Here is a 13,556-nt window from a genome sequence, read left to right on the forward strand (position 1 = left end):
GCCTTTCCAAACAAGTGCAAGGTACCAAGACACCTCTCCAACCACCTCACAACAGGGCAAAGGCATCCTCACCTCTCTGAAACACAAGTACTTTTCAAAATACTCCAAACAACACGAAATACTGACGTGTGAATTTAACTCTCAGAGATCCTCAGTGAATGGAGTGTCTCCTAAAGGGACGTCTGGTAGATGCACCTCCTGCTCCAGGCCTCATAGTCGAAGGACCCTAGAGCCAGGCACTCTGACTGGTTCCACATGGCTCTCCCACCCAGCAGACTGGTAGACCCAGGCTCGGCTCGGTATCTGGGAAGGGGAGGGGGGTGTGTACTAAATTTACCCAGGGCGGTAAATCTGTGGCGGCGGGGGTGAGGGGTGGGGTGGCAAACGGGCGAGAAACGGGCAAAACAGGAACTCCAAGCGTACACAAAACACCTGTTTTTGTCCTAAGCCTGCGGAGCATCTCTTACTCTTCCTCCCTGGCACGCGTTAGGGGGCATTTGAACTCGGAAACCTGGCGACTCCTCGGGAGGCCCCTAGCCCTGTTCCAGAAGGGCCGCGGGGCTCAGGGGGCGTCCTTGGCGGGCTGCGAGGCATCTTCCTGAGAGCTCTCCGGGTTCCCAGCGCGCGGCAGGTGGGTGCGGCTATGCGCGTGCTGGGGGCGCAGCGGGCCCGGGGGCGCCACTTCGTGCGCCGGGAGGGGGGCGCCGGCGGCCGCGCTTGCCTTTTCGGGAGGCGGCGACAGCACGGACGAGAGGCAGGGGAAGGCGGCTGCGGCGGCGGCGGCGGCGGGGATGCCAGGATACAGCAGCGGGAAGGGCGCGGCCGCCGCGGGGTACAGATACTTGTCCAGGCCGCTCTTGTCCAGCCAGGGCTGCACGTAGGCGGCGGCGGACGGCGACAGCAGGTAGAAGGGCAGGCAGAAGGGCGCGGCGGCGGGCTGCGCGAAGGGCGCGCCCCCGCCCAGCGCCACGAGCGAGCCGAGCAGCGCGGGCTCCGGGCCCAGGAGCGCGCCGCGCGCCTCCAGCTTCGGCCTCTTGGGCGCGGGCGACGGGTCCCCGGGCGGCTCCTGCTTGACGGTGGCGCGGCCCTGCTCCGCCTCGCCTCCGTAGCCGCTGTCGGTGTCCGTGTCGTGCTCGGGCTCGGTGCCGGGCTGAGTCCGCTGGATGACCGGCACGCAGCGGGCGGCGCGCTCGGGACCGGGGGCAGCCGCAGCCCCCGTGCTACAGGGCGCGCGGCCCGTGACCCTGCCCGGGGGCACCTGTGGCGTTAGGAGCTGGGTGGCCACGGCATGCAGGTGGCTGACGAGCTGTGCGCAGCGCGGCTCCCTAGGCGTCCAGCTCTCAAAGCGCGCGAGGTATTGCAAGACTTCTTTGGCGCAGGTTTGAAATCCCGAATGGAACGCATCCAAGTCGGCCTGGACCGGCGATTTCAGAGAGCGCTCCCCTAGGGTGCACGGGGGAGGAAGGCGAGAAGAAAAACCGCGGCATTAAGACATCTGCTCATCACGTGGGCCCTGCGCTGCCTACAGTGAGCTCGGCTTTTCCTGGGCATTCCAGCGATATAATCCGCAGACTGCCGAGAGGAGGGGGTGGCGGGTGATGCGCGCTCCTCCGGGTTGAAAAACCCAAGGAGAGAGGCACCGCCGCCGCTTTAAATAAAATCGGGGTTCCTTCAGCTCTGCAGAAAGCCTCTGGGATGCTCTGGGCACTTAGCACCAAAGGGGAAGCAGGGGCAGAACGCAGTGGGGAGTTCCAGCACTGCATCCCCAACGTTTTTTTTTTTTTTTTTTTTTTTTCCTTCTAAAATCAGGGCAGGCTTCCTTAGATCCACTTACCGTTCTGTAAAGCAATTATCTTCTGATGCTGCTGCTCCGTTAAGGCTGTTAATGCTTTTAAGTGCTTCAAAGTTAATTCCAAAACTACAGCTTTCTCCAGATGTCCCAGGGTCTGCAGCAGTGCAAAAGAAAAGGGGACCTGGTCCTTTAAAACGCACAGATTTTACTTGATTAGCTCCGCACAAAGCCATCCACTTGGGCAAATAAAAAAAATAATAATAAACCACTGGGAAGGAAGCAAGCGCTGCTCAGCGACCAACAAGGCAGGTCATCAATGATCTCTTTGCCTTCAGCCTGGAGCCCCTGTTCCGAGTCTCTGGGAAACTCCATTACAGCACAAGTTGGGAGTCAGCCCTCTTCATATTTACATTTATGGCCCTACCTTGGGAGTTATATCAGGCCAACACACCCTGCCAACCACCAAAGAATGAAGAAGACGCGCATCTTACGGTCAATTTCAGATGTTCAGGCAGCATATCTTTCAGCTGAGCAATGCACTCATTAATTCGGTCTCTTCTCTTTTTTTCTATTAATCTGTGCGGTAATTTGTAGGTATCCTTCATACATGAGCGGGGGGGGGGTGCGGGGGGAGAGAGACAGCGGTAAACTAAACATTCACTCATTCACTACTGGATAGAACCCTCCCACCCCAACCCCCAGCCACACCATGCAATGAACTAATGCCCAGAAACTCTCTCTCCTCTAGACTTCTAAAATGCAATTTAAATTCAGGTGCTGTGTTGAATATCCCCCCCGGAGTATCCACCAAGCCACTTAAAATTCACAGTTAGGGAAGCTCTGGGCTGGAATATATTTGCGGGCAGAGTTTCCCTGCGAAATCAATGGCCCTAATTAGCTATCCAAGCAGATTATGGGAAACTTAAGACTTTACCTTGGTGTCGTCTCGCTTCAAGCTCCTTTTGGGTTTACACATATACAGAGCAGAATAATCCAGTCTGCAAAAATAGAAATCAGCATCAGGCCCCCATTCCGGGAGGGGCTCTGCCCTCGCCCGCTCCATATCACTTTGTGCATAAAAAAAAAATTAAAGAGGCAAACCGAGTCCTAGACAGATATTCGCAACGGTGCGTACACCTTACCCTATAAAATCCCTATGTTCCAGTAACTGTCTCTCTTGCAAATGAGGGATTCCTTCGTCCATGTTCAATGGCTGTCCGTTTCCTCCGTTTCGATTTGGAGGGTTCTGTCTTGTAATCTGTGGGACTTTCGCCTGGGGAGATCTTGGGGGGACGCGTGTGTCTCCAGGCTGCCTCGCTCTCCCTCTTCCGTGCAGTGTTGAAAGTGTGAAGCAGTTGGCCGCCCCTCCGCCCCGTGCTCGCTCGCTCACCCTCTCGCACACCCGCGCGCGCACACCCGCGCGCACACACACACGCACTGCGCTGGTAGTTTGCTCTCACTCCGGGCAGTGTTTGGCCACAGGGCACGCGCGTCGCCGGCCAGACCAGCACCCAGCTCACGTGCGGAACGTACCATCCGCGGTCCAGCCCGGAGGGGGGCGGGGAGGAGGGGCCGGGAGGGGGCGGGGACACCTGATCGGGGCCGCCGGGAGGAATCGGCCACCCCAGCCGAGCCGAGACGCTGCAGGGCGCGGGGGCGGGGCGGGACGCGGGGCTGCCCCGGCTCGGCCGGCATCTCGGCACAGAACCGTGGACGTGGCCTTTCGCTTTCCCACCGATTGCTGTTGGTTTGGGCCACGGAAAGGACGCGAATTCCCGGTGGCTGAACTTGAGCAGACAAGGAAATTTCCGAGGCTTTGCTCACTCACTGCTCACTGGTCGGGCGTGGAGGGGGGGTAGGGTAGAAAGACACCCCCTGGCGCCGGCTAGAGCGCTGCCCTGAAAAGGGGTGACTTGCAATCCGCTCTCTGGACGGATACAATAAGATCAGTGGAAATTTGTCACTGGTTCTGAATGTCGCATTCCAGGTGGAGACACAGTGTCCCCGGGCTACCTAAACTTCCCGCAGCAGCCGGAATTGCGGTGGCACTAACCACAGTGGCAGATGACGTTTGGGGCCTCGGGTGCTCCCGGGGGAGCGCGGAGAGGAGGAGAGGTGGCAGGGAGCCGGTGGCACGTAAGGACTGCTGCGGGGAAGCCACGCAGTTCGGGTCCTGCCCGCCCCAACTTGCGTGACGCCGTGCTGTGTGTCCCCCGCCTTCCGCCCCCCGCCACACACACACACACACACACACACACACACACACCGTGCAATAAGCCGCACCGAGTGTGGCGAGCCCACGTTTACTACTGGCACCTCCGCGGCCTCCCTCCTTAATCCCGTCTCCAGCGGGTACCAGCACAGGGCCGGCAACGTGATGCGACCTGCGGCGGCTGCCACATCAGCGCGCAGGGATGCCGTGCGCGCGCCCCGCGTCCTCGGTCCGCACGGCGAGGACAGGCGTCCCCAGGTGCCAGTGCCCCCGCAACTCAGGATAAATACGAATCCCATCCCTGTGGAGGTGGAGACCCCGGGTTGCTCCCGCACTGAATTGACAGGCACGTTCCCACAGGGGCATTGGAGACCGCAGGTGGCACGTGAGCGCAGAAGGGACCCGGGCCCCAAATGCACGCGCACAGGAGCGCAGCAGGGCCAGGGCAGCCGCGCCGCGCCGCGCCTGGGTTCGGGGACGGATCTGGGTCGCCGGCCAGGGCGGCTGGAGCGGGTCACGTGCCGCCGAGCCTCCTCCCAGCCTGGCGCGCGGGCGAGGAGCCCGGAGTCCTGGGCGGAGCCGCGGGGATGAGTTCCTTTCCAGCACCCTCCTGGGTTCCTCGAGTAGGACGACGGGGCGCGTTTTACAGCAGGCGATTAATTAAAGATAACAGTGAAAGTGATTTCTGAAATGCGGATTTTTACCTTACGTCCCGATCCGCCCTCTCTCGTCTCTAAGTGGTTGATCTTTCTGATTTTTGAGACAAGTTAAAGCTCCAAAAAGGGCATTCATGCAGTATAGAATCACCGCTTCCTTCTAGTTCTTAACTGGCCAGGTTAGGTTGGGGCGTGGGAGACCGAGGTGGATAATTTTAAAAGTAAAAATTACAGCCTCCGGTCCAGATTTATGAAAGTTCGCGGTACCCAACAAGCATATTCCAGAGCCAATCGCACCTTTAAAATGATGACTAGGGCATTAGGGGAATGAATACGCCTGGGTCCCTGCATCTTCGCCTTGCCAGCAGAGCAAAGCAGTCACAAGGCCCACATCTGGACAGACGAACTCTAGGACTAAGTCCCCCTGCCAGCTGTTCGCTGAAACTGAATCGGGCCTTGAGGGCCAAGGGGAAGGGCCGAGGCGAGCGAGATGGCAAAGGCACCATCCCTGAAAATACTCTGGGCCGTTCAACACTTGTGCGATCTCTCCTGCTTCTGATGTAGCACAACGTAAACACCCCCCCATTTTATTATTACTTTTTAGTTCTGTGAGTGCGTTATTCTTTTGAGACAGGGTCTCACTGTGTAGGCTTCACTGGCCTAGAGATGGCTTCCCCTCTGCTTCCAGAGTGAAGAAATCACACCTGGCTTTTGCTCACCCTCAAGCCGCCACCCCCTTTAATCGCCATTGTTACCTTGTTTTTTTTTTTTCCCTCAGACTTTCTTTTCTCTTGTCCTTCCTGATCAGTTTGTTTTGCTTTACCTCTTTTTTTCCTTTTCCGTTGTCCCCTCTCCCTATCTTCCCTGCTACATGCTACCTGAACACACACACACACACACACACACACACACACACACACACACACCCCGTCTTTGCTTTCTTCCTTTAATCTTTCCCCCGCCCCCGGACAGTGTTTTCTATGTAACAGCTCAGGCTGTCTTGGTACTCACTCTGTAGACCAGGCTGGCCTCGAACTCGAAGAGATCCGCCTGCCTCTGCCTCCCGTGCTGGGATTAAAGGTGTGCACCACCAACGCCCAGCCTCCTTTAACCATTCTTCTGATATTTCCTGTGTTTCCCCTGTCTTAAACTCGCCTCTGTTGTCATTTCTGTCTCAGACCCTTGCTTGTGGGAGCCAGTCACCTTCTGAAGCCACCAGATGTCCCTTGACAACAAGGCCATTATAGCAATAGCTAATGGCTGGGGAGCATTTGGGACGTGAGTAGCTGGCTCCATCCACAGGGCTTCTCAAGTGTGAATTAATGAATGCTTGCCATGAGCCCGTCAGGCGCTAATGCTGTTATTGGTGCCTCTGCTGATGAGGAAGACGCGTCCTTAGTGGAGGCTGAGATCCCACAGACTGACTTCTCAGGCAGACAGTGTGCTCTGGGGCCTGCCTGCTCACTCCTTCAAGTGAGGTGGAAATGTACGCTAGCTGTGCCACAGGTGTGCGAGAGCGATGACGGAAGGAGAGAGGAAAGTGTGGGACCCCAGGGTTGGAGGGGTGGCTCTGTGGCTTACTGGCTGCTTTCTTGGAGGACTGGGGGTTCGATTCCCAGCGCCCACATGGGAGCTTATAAACATGTGTAACCCCCAATTCCAGGGAACCCAGCACCCTCTTCTGCCCTCCTTAGGCTTCAGGCATGCACACTCATGCATAGACATACAAGCAGGCGCAACATTTACACACATAAAATAAATGCAAGCGAATCTTATGATTTACTTATTTAAGCAAGGGAGCTGGTGGTCGAGATGGGAAAGCCTGGCAAGAGGTCCCAGGATCCCATCCAAGCTCCGCCCCCAGCTCATTTTACTGAGGTCTCATTGAATCTGGAGCTCGCTCTCCCCCAAGGCTCACTGGCTATTGAGCTTTGCACTCCTGGCTCTGGATCGCAGGCAGGTGTGTGTTCACACGCCTTGCCTCCTGCAATCAGAATCTGAACTCAGGTCCGATGCCCCTGCAACAGACATTGTTCCCACTGAGCCGTCTCTCCAGTCCTGTGCCCTGTTATTTTAACACAGGCAACGTTGCTGCCTGAGGCTGTGGGAAAGTGAGTGGTCTAGCCCCAAGTCCCAACAGTCCTAAGCTCTAAACGCCAAGCGCCCGCAGTGTGGCTTTAGAAGGTTCTAGGTGTCTATTTTCCTACAGAAACTGGGCTCTCCCCAGAGGATCATGTTTCAGCTGGGGACAAGTTCCTGCCTTGGCAAGATTCTATAGGAGAAGTGGGGTGTTGCTCTTTCTGGATCCCTAAAGAACTGAGTTCTACCCAGGGTGTACCCCCACCTGTGAGCTATGAGGGAAGTCCTTTGGGTGGGCGCATGCCTGTCCTCTGAGACCCTGGGGAGGGTAGAGAGGGCCTGGCACATTCCTGACAGCTACTCCACCCTCTACCACAGTGTCCCAGACCTGGCTGCATTTTTACTCGCATGTCTTGGTGATTTACCAAGTGTCGTTTACCATTATTCCACACAACTCCTTGCCAGAAGAAAGTAGCGTAGGAAGCAGAGTCCTCAGAAAAGTTAAAATGCTTTGCATTGGTGCAATATCCAAGCCTTGGCATTGGCATGTGGGTAGGGATTCCTTCGCACTGGCTGGAGAAGGGTTAATGCTCACAGAAAGGGAGGTGCCTGGAAGGCTCTGAACAGGGGAGGGGTATGCCTACCCTCTCGGAGCCCAAATATGGCTTTAAAATATTGATGATGCTATTTGCTGAAGGTACTAGATTTCAGGTCCCAGAATAGAAGGCTGGGTTTCCCAGCTGCTTGCTCAGCACATTGGCCCAACAGCACGTGTCCCCTTTTAATTTGTAAGGACCTAGCCTCTCCATAGACTGCCAATGAATGTGTCTCTGTGGTTATAAGGTGACTTAACAAATCACCTTTTATGTCTGTGTAGCTCTCAAGGGGTGTTTATACACTCACTAGTCTGAATGTTACACTCTATACGTGATATTACATAGATATGCTTTGTAACTATATAACTAAAATCATGCCTCTAGAGATTTCTTTCCAGGCAAATGTCTGGAGCCCTGGCTGGCCTCAGATTCATGCCAGGCTCCTGCCTCACCTTCCCAAGCACTGGGATTGTAGGTGCACTAAACTACTTATGGCTGGGCTGATAGTATTTTGTATAAGGAGTAAATCTTTCTTTTGCTATAATCATTTCCATTGATATCATTTCCTCTCGTGGGCCTGGTCACCTCTCAGTGCTGTGCTCTTTGGCCTCTTGAGCCAGATCTGCAGGAGACAGACAGCCTGTGGGGCACTGCAGAGCAACTGCTACCCTTGCCCTGGCCTCTGCTGGCCTGGACAGGCAGAGGAATGCGGCCGGTCTGGAGGGAGCTTCCTTCACCGCTGCCAGCGGGGGGTACTCTGGAAAAGATCCTAGAGCTGGGGTCTTGGCCCCCTGGGGGTGCTGGTGTGCAATGACCCTTTCACAGGGATTGCTATATGAGTTACAATTCATAACAGTAGTAAAATTGCAGTTACGAAATAGCAATGAAAATAATTTTATAATTGGGGTCAGCACACCATGAGGAACTGTGTTAAAGGGTCCCAGCGTCGGGAAGGTTGAGAAACGCCATCGTAGAAGCATGCTACCCATGCGAAGCCCACTCAGGAAGAGGCTCTGAGCAGCCACACCTGTCCCTGTGTTAACTGTCAGGCATATCTAGGCAGTGTTGGAGGTGTTTGTCTCAGAGCATGTGACCTTTAACCAGCACCCACAGTTAGAACCAGCGCTTTTTAAAAATCTGACTCAACACTTGATGTTTTGTTTTGAGTCAGGTTCTCACTCTGTAGTTCAGGATGGTCTGGGGCTCACTGTGTAGCCAAGACTAGTAGGTATATCCTCTTGCCTCAGAAATCTAAGTGCTGAAATGACAGGCGTGAGCCAACAGGTTTGGCTTCAGCAGTTAACTTAATGTAAGAATCTATGTATTATTACCAAAAAGTATTTAGTTCTGATACTAACAATATTTTTGCTCATAAGAAGCAAAATGACAGAAATCTAGGCTGTATGTATTACATTGGTTAAGACTGTATTTGAACTAGAATAACATTGCCTGTATTTAAAATAATAATAATAATAATGTCTATATTGGTCACAGAGAGGTAGGGAAGTTATTATGACACCAGCATCACAGATGCCCATATCATGCCCTCCCCCAGTCTTTCACTCCCAAAATGGCTGTAAATCACAGAGGACAGAACAGCAAGGCCTATCCGCTGAGAGATGTCCCTCTAAGAAGTTCTCCTTACAAGTCCAACTCAGCATCTCTGCTTGCATCTTCTGGTTCAACACTAACGCCTGGGAGCTAGAAGTCGGCATTAGTTGTGACTCCCCAATAACGTGGACATTGGGGGTGTGCAGTGAGACATCCATCACATCTGCCCCTGTGACCACGCCCACAGGTTGGGGGTTGTCTTAATAAACGGGTGTAGACAGAAAGAGTGGGGTGTGTGGCTGTCATGTGTGCAATGGTGCGGTTGGCAGGGGACTGTTCACACTGCCATCAGTCATTCTTTGTGTGTCCATGTGCCGTCTGTGTGGGCACTGCACTCTTTGTCTGCAAGGCGTTGAATCCCAGTTTGGGGAATGGCCTGCCCTCCTCTCCCTCCGTAGCTGCAGACTTAACGAGGTCCGAAAAAACCAGGCCTTCAACATTTCAACATCTGTGTTCTCGAGCTTACAACTGCAGAGCACCCCCAGGGAGGGACGCTGACCCAGACTGGGCTTGCACTCCTGTAGAGTTCAGGATCGATCGTGGCAGTGCGTGCGCATCTGGAAAAAGGGACATCTTCTGTCTGTGCCGCCCTCTCTTTGCTCTGTCTGTCCCTCTGTCCCTCCTCTGTCACTCTGTCACCTCCTTTGGTGTTTGGGGAAAGGAGAGAAGCTTCCAGTACAACGGTACTGTCTGTGGTCCTTAATCTTCATCTCGAATTTAGAGATGGGAACCTGGCTCCTGCCCTGCCTGTGGCTTGTTCCCAGAGAGGCTGGACTGGAGAGGGGAGACCTTCCCCGAGGGAGTCCAGCACCCATCTCTCTGCTTCCTGGCTGAGGGTGCAATGTGGCCGGCCGCCTCACAAACCCCCGTGCCTCACCTCCACGACGGACTGCACCCTCAGACTGTATGTTCCCCTCACCCTCTCCTCCTCAAGCTGCTGCTTGTCAGATATTTGTCACAGCAGCAGGGAATTAACAAATCTACCTTCTCTGGTAACTCCCTGTTGCATTGGGGCCAGAAGGTAAAGAGGAAAGCCTTGTGGTCAAGTCAAGCTGTGTTGTCAAGGAGGAAGGTGTTATCTGTGCTCAGGAGATGGCGGGGGTGGGGTGGGGGCAGGACTGGGAGTGAATGGGCACCTCATCCATGGGGAACTTTGCTACGGTGCTGTGCGGTGCCCAGCCCTGGTTGTCAGCTTGCTGGGCCTCACATACAGTCGCCATGGAAATAGGTGCCCAGGCACATGCCTGTGAGGGAGATTCCAGACTGGGTTAAGACCCTCTCTGAATGTGGGTGGTACAGTCACAATGGCGTGGGTCCCGGACTAACTGAAAAGGGGAAGGAGCTGAGTCAGCGATCTCTCTGCTCCCTGGCTGTGGACGCATGCACGGTGACTTAGCCATCTCATGATCCTGCCACCGCTGGTTCTACCCTCAAACTTGAGCCACGCAAACTCTTCCTTCTCACGTCGTCTTGGTCAGTTATTTGTCCCAGCTACTCGTAGAGTAATTAATGCAGACAGGTGTGGAGGCGGGTGACGTGCTTTCCTGGGTCTCTCAACTTTTTGTACTAGGCGCTGTCCATGACACTTTACGGTTGTACAAATTCAGCTATGGGCAGGATGTTTCCTTGGCATCCGAGCAATGCTCTGCAAAGGGATTTCCCAGAACATGGACATGGGATGAGGTTTGCTCTGAGTCCACTGGGCCCAGAGTTTGGTGTTTCAGAATCTGCTTTCCTAAGCCTTATCCGTCCGTGTGCATGTCCCATGCAGATGGAGGTCCGTGTTTGCCTCTGCTGTGCTAGGGGTAGCACTGAGGAGGATTCAGTGTTGAACTGCATCTTAAACAAGCTCTTTTGGGGCTGAAGAAGGGTTACAGCACCACTTGCTCTTCCAGAGGACCGGGCTTCGGTCCCAATGCCACGGTGCTCACAACCATCTGTGAACCCCGACACTTGTGACTCTGCAGACACCAGGCCCACATGTGATGGCACACATACATAATACATACATACATAAGTGAAACACTCATACATGTTCAGTAAATCTTAAACATAAAACATGCTCACAACCTATGGATCTAATTTCTCAAAGAGGAGCGTCTCTCCCCTAGAGGATCTGAGGTCCACTCGCAGCTTATCAAGTAATGCACATCGGAAATCATTCCAGGAAACCCAGCCAGCGGCCTCTGCTGTGGGAGAGAAAAGCCTGCTGTGGCCACAAGGCCAGTGGCCAGAAAGACTGGCAAGGGAGACACCTTCTGCCTCGTTCCCTTGAGTCACACCCAGGCTCTGAGTTTGCCCCAGCTCCCTGGTGTTAGCATTAATTTCTATTGTCAACCTGATTGGCTCAAGAAACACCTAGATCATCAGTGAGACACGGGGAAATGGGCTGACGCCATCCCGTGTGTTGGGTCCTAGAATTAACCATAACTGGTAAGGAGAAAGCTACCTAAACCCTGACAGCCTGACAGCCCCTTCTCCGCCGTTCCCTCGCCAAGCCCTCCCTCGTGATGGACAGACAGTTCCTGTGCATGGAGAACTCAGACAAGCCCCTCTCCTTTAGATTGCTTCTGGTCAGGTCTTTGTTCCCACTGCCAGGAAAGTTCTAATACAAGGGCGTGTTGTTTAATAGCCAGCTTCACGTTCTGTGTTCCCAGCATGCTCCATCTCTGGTTCCCATACTCCCATGACAAGCAGCCTGGCTCCTCTTGTCATCGACCGGGAATGTTCTCTCTGCTCTCTGGGCTTGGCTTTGCCCTGTGGATCACAGCCGGGTTTTCTTCTTGTTCCCCACACTTTGGATAGTCTCCACTAAGCTCCTCCCACTCAGCCCCTGCCACGCCCCTTAGCTCTGTCACCCTTGATCACTCCGTCACAGCGGGTGGCCAAGGGGGGGGTCTTTTCAGAGGGATCGGGCGGGGTTGGGCTTAGCTAATTTCATGTGATCCAAAATAGGCTGGGTTTGAAAGAAGGAGTAACTCCTTATCGTGTTTCCAGAACTTCCAGTAAAGATGTTACACCTGCACTTCATACTGCGAGCCTTCCTTGTGCCTCAGCCTTTGAGCCTGGTGCAGGCAGCTGGCAGCCCAAGGTGCACATTCCTTCCAGCAGTTGCTAATGAGGTCAAAGCCTCGTTAGCAAGACTCTAGATTTTGATGTCGCTTTTCAGGTTTATTTATTTTACATGTGTGTGAGCATCTTGCATTCACACATGTATGTGCACCATGTGATTTTTTTTAGGTTTATTTATTTTACACGTGTGTGTGAGAGAACATCTTGCATATACATACATATGTGCCCCATGTGAGGCCTGCAGAGGGTGTTGGATCCCTGAGAACTGGAGTTACAGACTGTCGTGAGCTGCTGGGAACCACACCTGGGTCCTCTACAAGCCAGTGATGTTAACCGTGTGGCTACCTCTCCAGCCCCAAGACTGGGTAGCCAGAAGTCTGGTGGTCGCTCTTAACTCCTTCTCCTTCCCAGGTTGACGGTGGGGTCAGAGATGTGCGTCCTCTTAGCTCAATAATGTGATCGTTGCCGTTGATCGCAACCCTGGGTTTAGTAAGAATAACGGGCATCCCAAACAGGAGGGCTTTAATAGAGAGGCTTGGATTCATTGCTGGCCTCTGGGAAGGATGGGTTCATGAAAAGGTGAGAGCGAGGAATGCTGGCTCCCAGGACACTGTGGCGGTCAGGAATTGGGGGTTGGGCGTGGAGACCAAAGTGTGCCCGAGGTCACTGCTGGCAGTGTGCAGGAGCTGGCAGGAAGCCACCGCGGGTCTTACATGCACACGCATCATCTCGTGCAAGTGCCCCTTTGTGGGCAGAGCCTGAGCTGGGACCCTGCAGACAGGGGTTTCTGGAATGTGACTCCAGGCTTGTGTCCTGGGGCGGGGCCGGGTGTGGGAGGCAGGGTACACAGTGGACAGTAAGCACTTTGGGTCACGCCCACGTGCACGCCCACCGTCTCACCACACACACCTATCTGCTCACCGTGTTTTGTCCAGAACATTTTCAGTGCGTGCCATTCTCTTGACCAAAACTCCAGTAGTTTCCCAGGCCCGAAGGGTGCTGTGATGACGTGGAGGCGGCCTCGCCCGCCGCTTCTGGTCCTATCCCCACAGCCCAGTGTAACACTTCCTCCACAGTCTAGTTCAAGCATCCCACACTTTCTACCTCCGCCTTCACACGTTTGTCCTCAAAGCCCCGCCCCTCCACTCACCCTTTAGGTGACATCTGAACGCGGCCTTCTCCAAGAATCCCTTCCTGGTTTTCCACACCGTGCTCAACTTCCAGAATCACCTCCTTCTTATACCTGCTGTAGTTCAAAAGGAGAAAAAAGAATAATCCTGCCATTGTTTCATTTGCTTGTTTTCTGCCATGTGTGTTCATGCTTGTGTATGTGCATGTGCATGTGCATGCTATATGTGACTGCATGTGTGTGGTGTGTATGTGTTCTTGTGTATGATGTGTTTGTCCGTGTGCGTGTGTGTTTGCATGCGTGTGTGCATGTGTATGCCTGTGCATGTGTGTGAGTTTGGTATATGTGATTGAGTGTGCGTATGTGTGTGTGTAGACCAGAGGTTAACATTGGATGTCTTCCTCTATTG

At 54.1% G+C, this 13,556-nt stretch overlaps 1 protein-coding gene across 1 annotated transcript; it reads right to left on the minus strand.

Moving 5' to 3' along the window:
• Nucleotides 1-352: 352 nt before the first annotated feature.
• Nucleotides 353-3,174, minus strand: Bhlhe41 (basic helix-loop-helix family member e41). The gene is made up of 5 exons (XM_051173340.1): nucleotides 2,935-3,174; nucleotides 2,727-2,790; nucleotides 2,284-2,391; nucleotides 1,835-1,946; nucleotides 353-1,443 (listed from the first exon to the last, which is right to left on the minus strand). Exons 1-5 carry the CDS (start codon nucleotides 2,994-2,996, stop codon nucleotides 563-565), a joined length of 1,227 nt encoding a protein of 408 aa, XP_051029297.1. The 5' UTR covers nucleotides 2,997-3,174; the 3' UTR covers nucleotides 353-562.
• Nucleotides 3,175-13,556: the final 10,382 nt, after the last annotated feature.

The sequence above is a fragment of the Phodopus roborovskii genome, unplaced genomic scaffold (genome assembly GCF_943737965.1).
Source record: "Phodopus roborovskii unplaced genomic scaffold, PHOROB, whole genome shotgun sequence".
NCBI lineage: Eukaryota > Metazoa > Chordata > Mammalia > Rodentia > Cricetidae > Phodopus > Phodopus roborovskii.